We start from the raw sequence: 19282 nt of genomic DNA on the forward strand, positions 1-19282 counted from the left end.
GGCTTTCCCACATATCCTGCCCTGCTATGCTTCATGGGAACCATCCACCTTGAAAACTGGACAGAAACTGAATCCTGAGCAGGAAGGGGGCCTCCTCACTGCTGGAATTTATCAGAGCTCCTCCTGGAAACAGCCCAAAAGTCTCTTTCTCATGTAACTCTTCAGGAACAGCAGGCAAACCAGAAACTGTAGATAAAACTGACCCCCCATCTCCCTTCCACCCCTGCTGCCCTCTCCAGTCAGAGGTTTGTCTCATGCTACCCTCATGTGAAAGCAACACTTTGCTGCTGAACTCTAGAGTCCCAGCAACGCTCACCTCTTGCTACTTGCAGTGAGCAATTAGCTTGCATAGCCCATCCCCTGGGCCTTCAGCTCAGCTTCAGAACCACCTCTGGTGGGGTCCTAGTGCTCCTGAAGCCTGTGAGATCTGACTGCCAGTTTCAGGCTGGGCTCACAGGGTCCTGACCCCTGGTGTGGCTCTCAGATCAGTCAGCCAGGAGCTTGGATATCAAGACTTTGGAGGGAATTTGATGCTGAAAACTGGCACCAAACTCCCTCCAAGGTCTTGATATCCAAGCTCCTGGCTGACTGGTTCAGAGACTTTAGGAATGCAGCTAAGTAACCTAAACACACATGAAATTGACTGAGTCTCAAAACCCAGTGGATTGGCCTAACGCCTGTAATCCCAGCACTTTGGGAGGCCAAGGCAGGTGGATCACTTGAGGTCAGGAGCTCGAGACCAGCCTGGCCAACATGGTGAAACCCCATCTCCACTAAAAACACAAAAATTAGCCAGGCATGGTGGTGCGCGCCTGCAATCCCAGCTACTTGGGAGGCTGAGGCAGAAGAATCTCTTGAACCCAGGAGGCAGAGGTTGCAATAAGCCGAGATTACACCAGTGCACTCCAGCCCAGGCGAAAGAGCCTGACGCTATCTCAAAAACAAAAACAAACAAACAAAAAACAGTGGATTCAGTTTCAGTGGGGAACATGCCCTTCCAGTGATGAGAAAAGGTGTTGTCCATCATCCATCCCTCCAACCTGGAGTCATAATTAGAAAGTAGCAGAGTGAACATGGAACCAGGAGAGAGAGTTGGCTGGTGCTGAAGGATCCTTCAACCAGACAGGATGACAAGTCCACAAATAGCCTTGGCTGACCCTCTGTTGCTTGTAATTCTTGGGCAGAATGTACAGAGAATGTAACATTCCGAGATAGGAGGAATGCCCAGAATAGCCCAGGCTTTGTCTCTGTCATTCCTAGAACAGCCTGCAATGCTTAGCTCATCAATCCAAGTGGTCTCTGAGGTATAAAACCAGAGCAGAGACCGGGCACGGTGGCTCACGCCTGTAATCCCAGCACTTTGGGAGGCCGAGGCAGGCAGATCACGAGGTCAGGAGATGGAGACCATCCTGGCTAACATGGTGAAACCCCGTCTCTATTAAAAATACAAAAAAAGTCGGGCGTGGTGGCGGGCGCCTGTAGTCCCAGCTACTCGGGAGGCTGAGGCAGGAGAATGGCGTGAACCTGGGAGGTGGAGGTTGCAGTGAGCTGAGATTGTGCCACTGCATTCCAGCCTGGGCGACAGAGCGAGACTCCGTCTCAAAAAAAAAAACAAAAAACAGAGCAGAATGCTTTCAGGGTCCCTCAGTAGTGGTGCTATATCAGTCCATTTTGTGTTGCTATAAAGGAATATCTAGGCAATTTATACAGAAATGAAGTTCATTTGTCTTACAGTTTTGCAGGCTCTACAAGAAGCCTAGCACCAGCATCTATCTCCTCAGCTTCTGGTGAGGTCCACAGGAAGCTCCCATTCATGGTGAAGGCAAAGAGGGAGGCAGCATGTCACATGGCATGACAGGGAGCAAAAGAGAAAGGAGAAGGTGCCAGTTTCTTTAAAACGACCAGATCTCACGTGAACTAATAGCTGAGAGCTCACTCATTACCACTGAGAGGTCACCAAGCCATTCATGGGGGATCCATCCCTGTGACCCAAACACCTCCCTCCAGGCCCCTCCTCCACACTGGGGATCACATTTCAACATGAGATTTGGAGGGGACAAATATCCAAACTATATCAGATGTAAAGTAGAGCACATACAGATAAGACTGCATTCACCCTGGGCAGCTTCCCTGAGCCTTGGGGGACCAGCACATCATGGATCCTAGACTTCCGTTGGCCCTTACTGCCTGCCTGGGAGTACCAAAGTTGCTTTGCCTGACATGTTGCACAAGTGCTCTGTCTCACCAAACTCATACACTGACAGCTGGGTTTGGGCAAAACCTCCTGCCAGATCTAGAAATCTGCCAGATCTAGGAACCTTGGTAGAAGTTGGCGAGGTGTTTAGAGTTCTCCTCTGGGATTCTTGATAGTTGCACAGAATTCCCCACCAGGGAGTAATACCCATGCACAGTATTCTGTTTAACAGAGACGCTGGTGGTGCTGATGCGCACCCACTGTCCACGCTGCAGCACACCTTCGGGGTGTCCAGAATATCCATGCCTACCAGAACATATGGATCTTCTTTGGGACAATATTTGACTCTAAAAATTCCACTTTTTTCAGAGACAGTGTCTCACCCTGTCACCCAGGCTGGAGTGCAGTGGCACAATCATAGCTCACTACAGCCTCCAACTCCTGGACTCAAGTCATCCTGCCTCCTCAGCCCGCTGAGTACCTGGCACTACAGGTGCACGCAACAATAATCAGCTAATTTTTTATTTCTAGTAGAGATAAGAGTGTCACTACATGGCCCAGGCTGGTCTCAAACTCCTAGCCTCAAGTGATCCTCCATCTCTGCTTCCCAAAGTGCTGTGATTTCAGGCATGAACCACTGTGCCCAACTCCCTATAAATTCTTAACTCACAGCCATCTTCACCCTACATTTGATGAGTTTAGACCTCCTTCCTTGTGTCTTAATAATTCCATCAGATTTTTGAACATATTTTTGCTCTTAAACATGTAGACAATGTCACGTCATGCACTGACAAATAAGGGTCATCAGCAGACATACGTGATGGCAGGGATCCCACGACTTCCCTGAGAAGATGAATTTCCTGCCCTTTTCTTTGCACTGCCTTCCAGATTTCATCTCCACTGTATTTAGAAATGATGTCCTCAGCCCTCAACTCATGGCCTCCAGTGGATTCTGGCAGTCAGGACTGCCCCAGGATCCCAACAAATCTGACAAGGATTTGTGTGACGTCTTCGCTGGGTCTCATTGGTTGGTAGTGAGTATGTGGTGTGTTATCTTCCTTTCTTTTAACTACCTTGTCTTTGAGGGCAAATGCAAAGCAATTCTGTACATCTTGCCTCTCTCCATCTAAGCCAAGCTGAGGGTCAGAGTCCTGCCCTGTGGTATCCTGCCCTGTGGTCAGGCACAACTTCTGGCTCTGCTACAAGGCAAACCTGGTCTTCTCGTTTCTGCTAGTCTGCAAAAAATTAACAGTCAACTAACACAACCTTTACACCACATTTATCAGCTTTGGCAAAGGGAAGCCTGAACTTTGGAAACTGTTTAGTAGGGTTGGCTGCCCAAGAAGTCAAAGACCAGCCTAGCCAATAGTTTCAAAGTTGACTGTGTTCTTTAGAGCCACAACTAACACTTCTTGTTGTTGTTGTTGTTGTTGTTGTTGTTGTTGTTTTTGAGATAGAGCCTTGCTCTGTCGTCCAGGCTGGATTGTAGTGGCCTGATCTCAGCTCACTGCAACCTCTGCCTGCCAGGTCCAAGCTATTCTCCTGCCTCAGCCTCCTGAGTAGCTGGGACTACAGGCACATGCCACCAGACCCAGCTAATTTTTTTTGTATTTTTTTTTTTTAGTAGAAATGGGGTTTTGCCATGTTGGTCAACCTAGTCTTAAACTCCTGACCTCAAGTGATCCACCCACCTCGGCCTCCCAAAGTCCTGGGATTACAGATGTGAGCCACAGTGTCCAGCCTACATTTTTATTTAATATATTTTAAGTCACTGTACTCAAATAAGCAATAAGATTTGGAATCTGATCTGCAGTTCTTATTTGGGGGCATCAAGCAGAATTTCCAGCTCAGTGAACTATACACAAACAGGCAGCTTAATGTAGTATAGAACAGTGGCTTTCAAACTGGCTCCACACTAAGAAATACAAGTTAAATGATAACGCAATGTGTGCACATGCACACACACACACACACACACACACACACTCCTACATCACTACAACAGAAGCTTCTTAAAGCAGTGCTGCCCTAGAGGAAGATATAAATGAAAGTGATTTATTAGGAACTATTCCCAAAGAAAAGAGATATGTGAGAAAGTAAGAGTAGAAAGGGGCCAAGTAAGGGTACAACATCAAGCCAAGTCCCATGGAAGGCAATTTTGATTCATTCCCGCAGAAGGCTTGGGGAACATCATAGGTCACATCGCAGCCATCCCAGTGAGAGGGCAAAAGAGCTAGAGTATGTCTATCCCCACCCCCATCAGTCATTGGTTAAAGGCTGTGAGGGGAGGGAAGGGACATAAATTCCCAGGCATTTCTGGCTCTCTTGTACCTTCCAACAGCATGCTGGCTTTTGGGAAAGAATGCACACTGGGATTCAACTGGTCTACAAAGAGATAGCAGAGGGATCCCAGATGACATAGGTAGAGCAGGAACAACTTCTGCTACAAACACCCTAACCACAGGTGATGAATTGTGATATTTTCTATTCCGATTTTTTAAATTGCCGGTCATGCATTTTAATCTCAATACAGCCACTTCTAGGTGTTCTTTAAACTGCCTGGGGCATTTTCCTCATTTCTAAAATGGGAATATCAACTTTGTTCATTGTAGTGAAAATCAAAAATGACGTAGATATCACTATGTCTATGGGATAACGGTAGGTATTCAACTTGTAGCTATTATGATTAATAAATGTGTCCTCAAAATGCCTCAAAAGAGTAACATGAAAATTTCTGTATCCTCTTAACCATGCTCAAGACATGCATGTATAAAAACACCAGTGGTGGAGCAAGAGTTCCTTTGCAGAGACACGATGCACATGTGCACAAATATTCACCACCTCCATGACTTTGTTCTTTATTCCCTTTGCCCAACATTGCTCATCATTCAAGCTTCGTCTTAAATGTCCCTCTTTCGTGAAGCTTTTTCAGACCCCAATTAAAAATTCTCCCCCTCTGAATTGCCATACTCTTCTATTTGAGATTATTTTATGGCAATTTTAGCACTTTCTTTTTCCTCTTTGCAATATCTATTAAAATCCTGACTTGGAAACAGACAGACAAATCAATGAAATGAACTAGAGTCCAGAAATAGGCTCAAATACATATGGTAATGATAAAGAAACCAAGGCATGGAAGAGTTATTCAAACAGTGCTGAGACAACTGGTTAACCATTTGGGGAAAAAACTAACCCAGATTTCTATCTCACTTCCCACACAAGCACAAATATCAGATGGCCCAAAGATTTAAACATACATACACACACATTGAATAACTACAGGAAATCTTACAATTGAATATCTTATATTTTTGGAATAAGAAAGGCCTTTCTAATCATGACACAAAACTCAGAAGCCATAAACAAAAAACTAAATAAATTTATTTCATAAAGATTTTAAACTTCTACAATTCATTAAAAAGACATAAATTCAAAAGTCAAACTGGTAAAAATATTCACAACATATGACAATCAAATGGTTAATTTCCTTTTGTAAAGAGTTTATAGGAATAAATGAGAAAGAAGTAAACAACCAACTAAAAGTAGACAAAGGTCATGAGCAGTTCATTTAAAAAGAAATATAAATGTCTATAAACAAATGAAAAGATAATCACCTTAATATCATTAACCATTAATATTTTTCTCCCACATCAGCAAAAATCTGTATGTTTGTTGAAGCTGAGTGTTATAAGGGTATGATGAAATGGACACCATCACACAGGATCGCCTTTCAGGAAGGTTCTCTGCCACTGGAAAAGGGCACAGCTTTTCTAGAGGGAGACAGGCAATTTCTATTAAAATATCAAAGACACACTCCTTTGCCCTTGTACTTCAACTATTTACCTGGGCTTAGTACAAGTTCTCCTAGCTACATGTACAAGGGTGCTATTGCAACATCATGCCTTAGAGAAAAACCATAAACAACTGAAGTGGATTCCGATAGGGGACTGATAAGTGATAGTTCATCCAGATAGTGAACAAAGGAATAAGAATGGAGTAGATCTGTATGGCTTGCTAGTCAAAGTTCTCCTAAATACATCAACAAGCAGAGAAGCACAGACACACATTGACACACACAAATGAGTGCAAGTAAAAAATAATGAAAACTGAATAAGGTCTATAGTCTAGTTAGTACTGTACCAATATCAATTTCCCAGAATTGATATTATAGTATAGTTGTCACCACTGTGGGAAGAGTACTCAGGGACTCTATGTACTACTTTTGCAACTTCCCATGAGACTATAATTACTTCAAAATAAAAAATGTTTCTTTGAAAAATCAAGATGTATAAATATTTATGGTTTCTTACAAAGTATGAAAAGGTAAGGACAATCCTTGTTTAATTAAATTCAAAATGAGCTGGCAGAACATATGTAACCAGAAGGACAAATCCACCCTTCCCTTTTGTCAAGCACGTCTTTGTGAAGAGACCACAAACAGGCTTTGTGTGAGCAACAAGGCTGTTTATTCACTTGGGTGTAAGTGGGCTTAGTCCAGAAAGAGAATCAGCAAAGGGAGATGGGAAAGAGGTTGCTTTGTAGGAGTTGGGTAGGTAATGGAAAATTACAGTAAAAGGTGACTATCTATTGTTAGCAGAGGAGGGGTCACAAGGTACATGGTGGGGAGATCATAAGATTCATTGTCCAGAAGAAGAATGTCACAAGGTCGATTGATCAGTCAAGGTAGGGCAGGGACAAGTCACGATGGTGGAATGTTGTAATGTTGGTTAATCGGTTAAGGCAGGAACTGGCTGTTTTACTTCTTGTGTGGTTTTTCAGCTGCCCCAGACTTCTTGGCTCCTGCAGGCCATCTGGACGTATATGTGCAGGTCACAGGGGTTACAATGGCTGAGCTTCAGCTCAGAGGCCTGATACCTTTTACTCCTGAGGGATTGCTCAAGGTAGAAGGTTAATAAATTCTTAAACTACCCCCCACTTCCACTGCAGAGATTAAGAGTACAATTCTGTCCAAGGATTTGATCTGGCCCAACAAAGAGCCTTCTTCAGAAGTAGATTTGTTTTGTCCTTTGGTGAGGCTTGCGATGGGCCTTATTTATTCGTATCATAGGCCTCTTATACTATTCCAAAAACAAGACAAGGGAAATGAAACCACTTTGCATAATAATGTCACCTGTTATCTCCAGTGAGGCCAGTATGGCCACCTCTGGATCAATAGTTCTCTTTTTTTTTTTTTTTTTAAGATAGAGTTTTGCTCTTGTTGCCCAGGCTGGAGTGCAACGGCACAATCTCGGCTCACTGCAACTTCCGCCTCCCAGGTTTAAGCGGTTCTCCTGCCTCAGCCTCCCGAGTAGCTGGGATTACAGGCGCCTGCCACCATGCCGGGCTAATTTTGTATTTTTAGTAGAGACAGGGTTTCTCCATGTTGGTCAGATTGGTCTTGAACTTCCAACCTCAGGTGATCTACCCGCCTCAGCCTCCCAAAGTTCTGGGATTACAAGCGTGAGCCACCGCACCTGGCCATAGTTGTCTTTCTTAATGTGGATTTAATCTGCATTGTCCCTAAGAACTCAGAATTACTGTTGATGCTTCAAAGGTGTGTGTGTGTGTGTGTGTGTGTGTGTGTTCAGTTGATTCAGAAATTCCTCCCAGGAAAATAGAAGACCCCAGGAAGAGTGAGGCAACACCTCTTTATCTGCTACTGGCAGAGAGATCTTCATGAAAACACACATGAACCTCCAGAACTCGATGTGCTCCACCAGCCAGCCTTCACCTATCAAAGCCAACCCTGCAACTTACTGCTGAAGCCCCCATGGAATAGCTCAGCTAGCAGGAACTGTAGAGTAGAGGATTCTTACTTCAGTGCATCTTGATGTTCTGAGTGAGGGAACAGCACAGACCCTCTGGGAGACCATCTCCTGTGTGTTAGTGAGGTCTTACATTGTAAAGGTTTTGAAGAAAGGAGACTGTGTCTGTGAGTCCTCAATAAAGCAGACACCTGGTTGGAGTTAGGAGTCCAAAGGGCTTATCTGAAGTGGCACCTGTGAAACGAAAAGGAAGGAAGCAGGATTGAGAAGAAGAAAGTGTTAGACCACGAGATGCAGGTCTGACAAATGCCTAACTGAGAGCTCCAAAGAAAAGAGGATCTTTAGAGAAGCCACATGTTGGGCAGAAATAGCGAGGTCCTTGACCAAACTGTCCTGCTCAGTAAATGGCCAGGGCCACCCTGAGAAGACTGTGACCTCCGTCCAGAGCTGAAGTAGACCAGAAGGAGTTAACAGCTGGACACTCACAGCTAATCAGGCTCTCAGCAGCTGGGCCATGAGTCCTGTCTAGAAGGAAAACCTGAGCTGTGACCTGCATCTCCACATCTGCCACAGGGACTATCTCTGGAGGACAGAGGAAACCTCAGTTTTGAAAGCAGGGCTAGGAATTTGCTGGTGCCAATAAAAGACCCAATGGGAAGTTATGTTAGGCATCCAATGCCTGTGGATTTGTCCCTCTGTATTGTGATTCATTCTGCCCCCAAATCTTCAGTGAATTTCTTAGTGCCGTGGCATTGTGAGGAATAAAGAATAGGCAGCTGGGGAAGTGTGTGAGTCCATTTTATGTTGCTATAAAGGAATACCTGAGACTGGGTAATTTGTAATAAAACAGGGTTTGTTTGGCTCACAGTTCTGCAGGCTGTACAGGCACAGTACCAGCATGGAACAGGTCATAGGCTCCTTTTAACAACCAGTTCCCACATGCACTAATAGAGAGAAAACTCACTCATCACCAAGGGGAGGGCACCAAGCCACTCATGTGGGATCCACCCCCATGACCCAAACACCTCCCACCAAGCTCATCTCCAATATTGGGAATCACATTTCAGCATGAGATTTGGAGGGGACAAACATCCAAACTGTATCAGGAAGTATGGCATTCCCCATCCCATCCCTGCCCCAAAGCCTGCATCTCAGCATCCACATGGAAATCATGCAAGGGCCATAATCTTGGAGTTCCCAGAAGTGGCCAGCAGAAGAGAGTGCTGAGGCCCAAGACGGAGCCACCTGCTATTTGAAAATAGACTGTGGAACTGCATAGACAAACCCCCTTCCCATACCACCCCTTCCCAAATACAGCAGAAAGCAATCCTAGGCATGAGGGGAAAGAGAAGCCTATACCTGTTTTAAAAGAATGTTCTGCCTGCTAGGACCATGCAAATACTGGGATATTTCCAACCAGTATTCACAAACAACTGCTTAAATACTGAGCAGTCAGAGAAAAAACTGGAAAACCAAAAATTTGAGTAACTACACAACAGAGTTATAAAATTCTAGGAGTCACTTACAAGATGGCTGAATAGGAACAGCTCCAGTCTACAGCTCCCAGCATAATTGATGCAGAAGACAGGTGATTTCTGCATTTCCAACTGAGGTGCCTGGTTCATGTCACTGAGATTGCTTGAACAGTGGGTGCAGCCCAAAAAGGGTGAGCTGAAGCAGGGCAGGCCATCACCTCTCCCGGGAAGAGCAAGGAGTCAGGGGATTTCCCTTTCCGGGCCAAGGGAAGCCATGAGTTACTGTACCTGGAGGAATAGTACACTCCTGCACAAATACTGCACTTTTCCCATGGTCTTCACAACTGGCAGACCAGGAGATTCCCTCCCATGCCTGACTTGGCAGGTCCCATGCCCACAGAGGCTAGCTCACTGTGAGTGCAGCAGCTTGAGATTGACCTGGGACAGTGGAACTTGGCAGGGGGAGGGGCGTCCCCCATTGCTAAGGCTTGAGTAGACGGTTTTAGGCTCACAGTGTAAACACAGTGGCAAAAAAGCTCAAACTGGGCAGAGCCCACCACAGCTCAGCAAGGCCTACTACCTCTCTAGATTCCGCCTCAGGGGGCAGGACATACCTGAACAAAAGGAAGCAGACAGCTTCTGCAGACTTCAACATCCCTGCCTGACAGCTCAGAAGAGAACAGTAGTTCTCCCAGTGTGGCATTTGAGCTCCGATAATGGACAGACTGCCTCCTCAAGTGGGTCACTGACCCCCACGTAGCTGACTGGGAGACACCTCCCAGTAGGGACCAACAGACACCTCCTACAGGTGGGTGCCCTTCTGGGACGAAGCTTTCAGAAGAAGGATCAGGCAGCAATATTTGCTGTTCTGCAGCCTCCGTTAGTGATACCCAGGCAAACAGGGTCTGCAGTGGACCTCCAGCAAACTCCAAAAGACCTGCAGCTGAGGGGCCTGTCTGTTAGAAGGAAAACTAACAAACAGAAACGAATAGCATCAACATCAACAAAAAGGACATCCACACCAAAACCCCATCCGTAGGTCACCAATATCAAAGATCAAAGGTAGATAAAACCACAAACATGGGAGAAACCAGAGCAGAAAAGCGGAAACATCCAAAAACCAGAATGACTCCTCTCTTCCAAAGGAATGCAAGTCCTCGCCAGCAAGGGAATAAAATTAGACAGAGAGAAGGTCAGTAATAACAAACTTCTCTGAGCTAAAGGAGCATGTTCTAACCCATCACAAGGAAGTTAAAACACCTTGAAAAAAGGTTAGACGAATGGCTAACTAGAATAACCAGTGTGGAGAAGAGCTTAATGACCTGACAGAGCTGAAAACCACAGGACGAGAACCTTATAAAGGATACACAAGCTTCAATAGACGATTTGATCAAGCAGAAGAAAGGATATCAGTGATTGAAGATAAAATTAATGAAATAAAGCCAGAAGACAAGATTAGAGACAAAAAGAGTAAAAAGAAGCATTCATTCAGGAAATATAGAGAACATCACAAACATACCCCTCAAGAAGAGCAACCCGAAGACACATAATTGTCAGATTCACCAAGGTTAATGGCAGCCAGGGAGAAAGGTTGGGTTACCAACAAAGGGAAGCCCATCAGACTAACAGCAGATCTCTCAGCAGAAACCCTACAAGCCAATAGGGGTTATTTAACATTCTTAAATAAAAGAATTTTCAAAATAGAATTTCCTATCCAGTCAAACTAAGTTTCATAAGTGAAGGTGAAATACAATCCTTTACAGACAAGCAAATGCTGAGAGATTTTGTCACCACCAGGCCTGCCTTACAAGAGCTCCTGAAGGAAGCACTAAACATGGAAAGGAACAACCGGTACCAGCCACTGCAAAAACATACCAAATTGTAAAGACCATCAATGGTATGAAGAAACTGCATCAATTAACAGGCAAAATAACCAGCTAACATCATAACGACAGGATCCAATTCACATACAAAAATATCAACCTTAAATGTAAACGGGATAAATGCCCCAATTAAAAGACACAGACTGGCAAATTGAATACAGAGTCAAGACCCATCGGTGTGCTATATTCAGGAGACCCATCACACGTGCAAAGACACACGTAGGCTCAAAATGAAGGGATAAAGGAATATTTACCAAGCAAATGGAAAGCAAAAAAAAAGCAGGGTTTGCAAACCTCGTCTCTAATAAAACAGAATTTAAACCAACAAAGATCAAAAGAGACAAAGAAGGCCATCACGTGATGGTAAAGGGATCAATTCAACAACAAGAGCTAACTATCGTAAATATATATGCACCCAATACAGAAGCACCCAGATACATAAAGCAACTTCATAGAGGCCTACAAAGAGGCTTACACTCCCACACAATAATAATGGGAAACTGTAAACCCCACTTTTAATATTAGACAGGCAAAAAGACAGAAAATTAACAAGGATATCCAGGATTTAAACTCAGCTCTAGACCAAGCAGACCTAATAGATATCTACAGAACTCTCCATTCAAAATTAACAGAATATACATGATTCTCAGCACCTCATCACACTTATTCTAAAATTGACCACATAATTGGAGGTAAAATATTCCTCAGCAAATGTTAAAGAACAGAAATCACAACAAACTGTCGCTCAGACCTCTGTGTAATCAAATTAGAACTCAGGATTAAGAAACTCACTCAAAACTGCACAACAACATGGAAACTGAACAACCTGCTCCTGGATGACTACTGGGTAAATAATGAAATGAAGGCGGAAACAAAGATGTTCTTTGAAATCAGTGCGAACAAAGACACAATGACCAGAATCTCTGGAACACATTTAAAACAGTGTGTACAGGGAAATTTATAGCACTAAATGCCCACAAGAGAAAGCAGGAAAGATCTAAAATGAACTCCCTAATATCACCATTAAAAGAACTGGAGAAGCAAGAGCAAACACATTCAAAAGCTAGCAGAAGGCAAGAAATAACTAAAATCAGAGCAGAACTAAGGGAGGTAGAGACACAAAACACCTTCAAAAAATCCATGAATCCAGAAGCTGGTAATTTGAAAAGATCAACAAAATAGATAGACCACTAGCAAGACTAACAAGGCAGAAAACAGAGAAAAATGAAATAGACACAATAAAAAATGATAAAGGGGATATCACCGCCCATCCCACAGAAATACAAACTACCATCAGAGAACACCTCTATGCAAATAATTGAGAAAATCTAGAAGAAATTGATAAATTCCTGGACACACACACCCTCCCAAGACTAAACCAGGAAGAAGTTAAATCTCTGAATAGACCAATATCAAGTTCTGAAATTGAGGCAATAATTATAGCCTACCAAACAAAAAAGTCCAGGACCAGATAGATTCACAGCCAAATTCTACCAGAGGTACAAAGAGGAGCTGGTACCATGCCTTCTGAAATTATTCCAGTCGATAGAAAAGAGGGAATCCTTCCTAACTCATTTTATGGGGCCAGCATCATCTGATAACAAAGCCTGACAGAGACACAACAAAAAAAAGAGAATTTTAGGCCAATATCCCTCATGAACATCAATGCAAAAATCCTCAATAAAATACTGGCAAACCGAATCTAGCAGCACATCCAAAAGCTTATCCACCATGATCAAGCCGGCTTCATCCCTGGGATGCAAGGCTGGTTCAACATATGCAAATCAATAAACATAATCCATCACATAAAAAGAACCAATGACAAAAACCACACGATTAATTGAATAGATGCAGAAAGGCCTTCGACAAAACTGAACACCCCTTCATGCGAAAAACTCTCAATAACATAGGTATTGATTGAACATATCTCTAAATAATAGGAGCTATTTATGACAAATCCACAGCCAATATCATACTGAATGGGCAAAAACTGGAAGCATTTCCTTGAAAAAAGGCACAAGACAAGGGTGCCATCTCTCACAACTCCTATTCAACATAGTACTGGAAGTTCTGGCCAGGGCAGTCACGAAAGAGAAAGAAATAAAGGGTATTCAAACAGGAAGAGAGGAAGTCAAATTGTCTCTGTTTGCAGATGACATGATTGCATATTTAGAAAGCCCTATAGTGTCAGCCCAAAATCTCCTTAAGCTGATAAGCAACTTCAGCAAAGTCTCAGGATACAAAATCAATGTGCAAAAATCACAAGCATTCCTATACACTAATAACAGACAACAGAGAGCCAAATCATGAGTGAACTCCCATTCACAATTGCTACAAAGAGAATAAAATACCTAGGAATCCAACCTCCAAGGGATGTGAAGGAACTCTTCAAGGAGAACTACAAACCACTGCTCAAGGAAATAAGTGAGGATACAAACAAATGGAAAAACATTCCATGCTCATGGATAGGAAGAATCAATATCATGAAAATGGCCATACTGCCCAAAGTAATTTATAGATTCAATGCTATCCCATCAAGCTGCCATTGACTTTCTTCACAGAATTGGAAAAAAATACTTTAAATTTTATATGGAACCTAAAAAGAGCCAATATAGCCAAGATAATCCTAAGCAAAAAGAACAAAACTGGAGGCATCATGCTACCTGACTTCAAACTATACTGCAAGGCTACGGTAACCAAAACAGCAGGGTACTGGTACCAAAACAGGTATCTAGACCAGTGGAATGGAACAGAGGCCTCAGAAATAATACCACACATCTACAACCATCTGATCTTTGACAAACCTGACAAAAACAAACAATAAGGAGAAGATTCCTTATTTAGTCAATGGTGTTGGGAAAACTGGCTAGCCATATGCAGAAAACTGAAACTGGACCCCTTCCTTACACCTTATAAAAAAATTAACTCAAGATGGATTAAAGACTTAAATATAAGATCTAAAACCATAAAAACCCTAGAAGAAAACAGAGGCCAAACCATTCAGGACATAAGTATAGGCAAAGACTTCATGACTAAAACACCAAAAGCAATGGCAAAAAAAGCCAAAATAGACAAATGGGACCTAATTAAAGAGCTTCAACGCAGCAAAAGAAACAAACTATCATCAGAGTGAACAGGCCACCTACAGAATGGGAGAAAAGTTTTGCAATCTATCCATCTGACAATGGGCTAATATCCAGAATCAACAACAAACTTAAACAAATTTACAAGAAAAAAGAAAATCATCAAAAAGTGGGCTAAGGATGTGAACAGACACTTCTCAAAAGAAAACATTTATGCAGCCAACAGACAAGATAAAAAGCTCATCATCACTGCTCATTAGAAAAATGCAAATCAAAACTACAATGAGATACCATCTCACACCAGTTAGAATGGCAATCATTACAATGTCAGGAAACAACAGATGCTGGAAAGGAGATGGAGAAAGAGGAACACTTTTAGACTGTTGGTGGGAGTGTAAATTAGTTCAACCATTGTGGAAGACAGCGTGGCCATTCCTCAAGGATCTAGAACCAGAAATACCATTTGACCCAGCAATCCCATTATTGGGTATATACCCAAGGATTATGAATCATTCTACTATAAAGACACATGCACACATATGTTTATTGGAGCACTGTTCACAATAGCAAAGACCTGCAACCAACCCAAATGCTCATCAATGATAGACTGGATAAAGAAAATGTGGCACATATACACCAGGGAATACTATGCAGCCATAAAAAAGGATGAGTTCATGTCCTTTGCAGGGACATGGATGAAGCTGGAAACCATCATTCTCAGCAAACTAACAACAGAACAGAAAACCAAATACTGCGTGTTCTGACTCATAAGTGAAAGTTGAACAATGAGAACACATGGACACAGGGAGGGCAATATCACACACCAGGGCCTTTTGGGGGTGGTGGGGGGCTAGGGGAAGGATAGCATTAGGAGAAATACTTAATGTAGATGACAGGTTGTTGGGTGCACCAAACCACCATGGCACATGTAACAAACCCGCACATTCTGCACGCGTATCTCAGAACTTAAAGTATAATAATTTTAAAAAAGAAAAAAACAGTGGGGGTTGGAGCATAGAAGAAAGAAAAGAAAAGAAATTTAAAGGACAATATGTATAGTCTCATCTCAATTGTGGAAACAATTTTTAAAAGAAAAATGCATGTAAATGTATAGGAAACTTCTGGAAGGATACACAAAGCCAACAGCTATATGGGAAGAAGTTTAAAAAAAAAAACATAGGGAAGAGTTACCTTTTACTTTTCAAATAACTTTCTGTCCCTTTTTAAAATAATAAGCATGTGTTATTTTATATTTAATGAATAGATGTGTTGATTTGAAAAACACACTGATCCTGAAAGTTAAAATACAAATTCAGAGAAAATTGATTTTTATGAAAACTATCAATCCCCCAACATTGCCAGAAAACTGAAGTGTAGCTATACAACACATACTGGTTGAGGTTGTCATCACTCACTCGAATTTCACATAGAGAATTTAAAACACCTGACCAGGTGCAGTGGCTCATGCCTATAATCCCAGCACTTTGGGAGGCTGAGGTGGGCAGATCACTAGGTCAAGGGATCGCGACCATCCTGGCCTACATGGTGAAACCCCCTCTCCACTAAAAATACAAAAATTAGCTGGGTCAGGTGGTATGTGCCTGTAGTCCCAGCTACTTGGGAGACTGAGGCAGACGAATCACTTGAACCTGGGAGGCAGAGGTTGCAGCGGGCCAAAATTGTGCCACTGCACTCCAGCCTGGCGACAGAGCAAAACTCTGTCTCAAAAAACAAAAAAAGAATTTAAAATGCCACAGTCCTTGGTGGACTTAACAAAAGAAGATTAACACAAGAATAAAGACAAAGGCAAAAAAGTAAACTTGGAAGAAGGGGTCAGGGGGCTCCTTGCTTCTAGTGAACAAGGGCCCTGAGTTTCTATAGCCCTTCATATTTATTGAGTAAAGGAGGTAGGGAGAAAGGGGTGGTTGTCAGTCAGCTGCTTGACTTAGTGCAGGTTTGCACGACCGCATTCTTTGAACAGTAGTCTCCAGATGTTGCAGTAGATAACCTCTAGGAGCACAGCACCAGGGAGTGATTGCCCTCAGCAAACCTCCTGGTGGCAGGTGCAGAAGTGAGTTGGCCCACATTCTGCATTCATGATAAACAGTTTGCTGTTTGATCACATAGCCTTCAGTGGAATGCTGAGTTGGTCACAACCCTCAGGCCTTTGGCTCCCTTCATTAAAACACCCATTTCACCAGATGAAAAATATTCAATAAAATTTATAAAAAGCACTTAAAACTTGCCAACACTTAGTAACAAAGTGCTCAATAAATACGGTTAACACTCTTACTATTATTTTCTCTACTTAGCAGTTGTCCTAAGCCCACACCAGCCCTCCCACACTGCCTACTCCTGACTTATGTCAGTGATGCATGACTCAACAATTAATCTAGGACAGCTATTGCAAAGTGCAAGACTTAAATTCCACCCCAGGTGAATACTCTTCTGGACCGCAGGCAGCCCTTGAAAAGGATAGGAGAAGAGCCCTCAATCATGGAGGGATTTGTCCCTCAAGATAGGCAGATGTTACCACCTCCACACAAGAACAATCCCATTGCCTATTACAGTTCCCATTTCAAAGAGATACTCCCAAATATGCATGTATTTCCCTGAAAGATTTCCTGTTGTGTTTTTTTGTTTTTGTTTTTGTTTTTGTTTTTTGAGATGGAGTCTCTCGTTCTGTTGCCCAGGCTGGAGTTCAGTGGCATGATCTCTGCTCGCTGCAACCTCTGCCTCCCAGATTCAAGCAATTCTCCTGCCTCAGCCTCCTGAGTAGCTGGGATTACAAGCACGTGCCACCAGGCCTGGCCAGTTTTTGTATTTTTCGTAGAGACAGGGTTTCACCATGTTGGCCAGGCTGATCTCAACGTTCTGACCACGCCCAGCTAAGTTTTGTATTTTTAGTAAAGACAGGGTTTCACCATGTTGGCCAGGCTGGTCTCAAACTCCTGACCGGCCCGGCTAATTTTTGCATTTTCAGTAGAGATGAGGTTTCACGGTGTTGCCCAGCTGGTCTTGAACTCATGACCTCAAGTGATCTGCCCAAGTCGGCCTCCTAAAGTGCTGGGATTACAAGCATGAGCCACCGTGCCCGGCCCAAGATTTCCTGTTCTTATCTCCAATAAGCCAGCTTGATGAGGAGTAGTGCTAGAGATTCCCATACTTCTTGACTTCCTTCTATCCTTTTCTGCTCACAGGCCCCCTCCCTAATGTCCCCTGTGCTCTCCATAAAATAAATAGTGCTGGAAGCCAAATAGCAACCCTGCCAACACAAGGAAAGGCCATGTGATGTTCACCAAACTCCCATGCCACAATTCTCTTTTCCCAGAATCCTTTGCTCCTTGAAGTGTAGTCTTCCTCACCTTTCTGCCAACCTCAGCCCCTGAGTCCGCCTGTCCACCTCTGAAGAGAAGGGGAAGAGAGAGCAAATGCCCCTTGCAGGCCTGTCCCTTTGAACCAAGCCCTGAGAAGCGCTGCAGCAGTCCACCTGTGTACCCTCCTCACAGCCCCACACACAGATGGAGAGCCCTGGGAAGGGTTCCCACAGTGCATGAGCTCCAACAGTGCAAGAGGACAAGGAGTGTGGCGCTTCCAGCCTCTGTCAATAATTCATGAGGCTCAGACTGAGGAGTACCAGTCAGATTCAGCTTTCCCTGGACATGGGGAAAATTATACTTAAGCTCTCCTATCTCATCGGGATGTGCTGAGCACCAAAGCAGAGTACTGCAGCTGTAACTTCTTGGATGAGGAAAACACTATAAATCCAGTGCAGGCCTGTTCTATTACTTGCTCACCGTACACCCCCTTTTGAATGTCGAAATCCTTTTTCAGCTGCTCAGCTGACCTACACTAAATGAATCTTGAGCAAACATGAATTCTATTAAAAAGTCATGCCCAGAACCGATTTCACAAATCAGAATTCTTTCCCCTTTAATTGTAGCGACTGACATAAGACTGCCAAACTGGTGATTTCACCGACGACATATCTCTAAACCTACCCATCTGCTTTCATCATCTTTTCTGAAAGAAAACACTAACACATACACAAGCACACACACACACACACACACAAAGGAGCGAATGTATACTCCACAATAAAGGACTGTTAAATAAGCTTAGCTTTGTAAAACTCACTGTAATGTCTGTATTTTGTCATTTTGCCTTGAACTAGTGAAGATGTTGTCATGGACCAGCACTGCTTCTCAGTCTGGCCTTTGGAGGCCAGTGGGTTAAACCAATTCTGATGCTTGCATCTGGATCTGTTGGGGCCTTTCTACAGTGCACCATAAGCCATCCACATTTATTGATTCTCCCAGAAACCCAGGAGGGAGATCACTTCAGCCCACATAGCAGAAGTGGAGGCTGAAGTCTTGGACACAGAATTTATAGCTAGTAAGGACTTTATTCATCATCTACTCCATACCCTCAGTAATTTACAGATGAAGAGTCTGGCCCAGGGCACCAAAAATAATCACTACATGGTGGCAGTAACTACTATGTGCTTATAGCTTACAGTTCATAAAGAGATTTTGCATTCAACAAATATTTACTGAACTAGGATGGAGGCTAAGACCTGGGGACATAGTGGTTAGGCAAAACGTGAGTGCCCCCAGTTCTCAGCATTTCCACCACTGCTCCAGGGACTCTGCAGCCTCCTCTCTAGCACTTAGCCCCTGTAAAGGAGGAAGTCCCTTTGGAGAGGGATGTGAGATACTGTTTGGTCAATGACCATAGTCTGCCCTCCAGGGCCCATGAAGATGGAGGAGACCTTGGGCAGAGTGAAGGGCAGTGCCAGACCTGGTGCAGCTACTCCCTATCACATCTCTCCCAGGCTCCTCCAGCCTCACCTGGTGGACTCTATAAGGACCACAGGACTCAC

The 19282-nt window shown here is 43.5% G+C and overlaps 1 protein-coding gene across 6 annotated transcripts in view; it reads right to left on the reverse strand.

Moving 5' to 3' along the window:
- LOC106999362 (uncharacterized) overlaps nucleotides 1-19282 on the reverse strand; it is a 154871-nt gene that overhangs the window by 111810 nt on the left and 23779 nt on the right. For 2 of the 6 annotated variants that reach the window (XR_013396133.1, XM_028851442.2), the window contains one exon: nucleotides 6638-8193. The exons of 3 other annotated variants lie outside the window; for them this stretch is intronic. Coding sequence is in view for 1 of the 3 variants with exons in the window: in XM_028851442.2 (XP_028707275.2) it covers nucleotides 8178-8193 (16 nt within the window). In the remaining 2 variants the exon portion in view is untranslated. Of the gene's footprint in view, nucleotides 1-6637; nucleotides 8194-9485; nucleotides 19277-19282 lie in introns of those variants that run through there. One more of the 6 variants, XR_013396134.1, reaches the window with a different exon arrangement.

This window comes from Macaca mulatta, chromosome 7 (assembly GCF_049350105.2).
Source record: "Macaca mulatta isolate MMU2019108-1 chromosome 7, T2T-MMU8v2.0, whole genome shotgun sequence".
Classification (NCBI taxonomy): Eukaryota; Metazoa; Chordata; class Mammalia; order Primates; family Cercopithecidae; genus Macaca; species Macaca mulatta.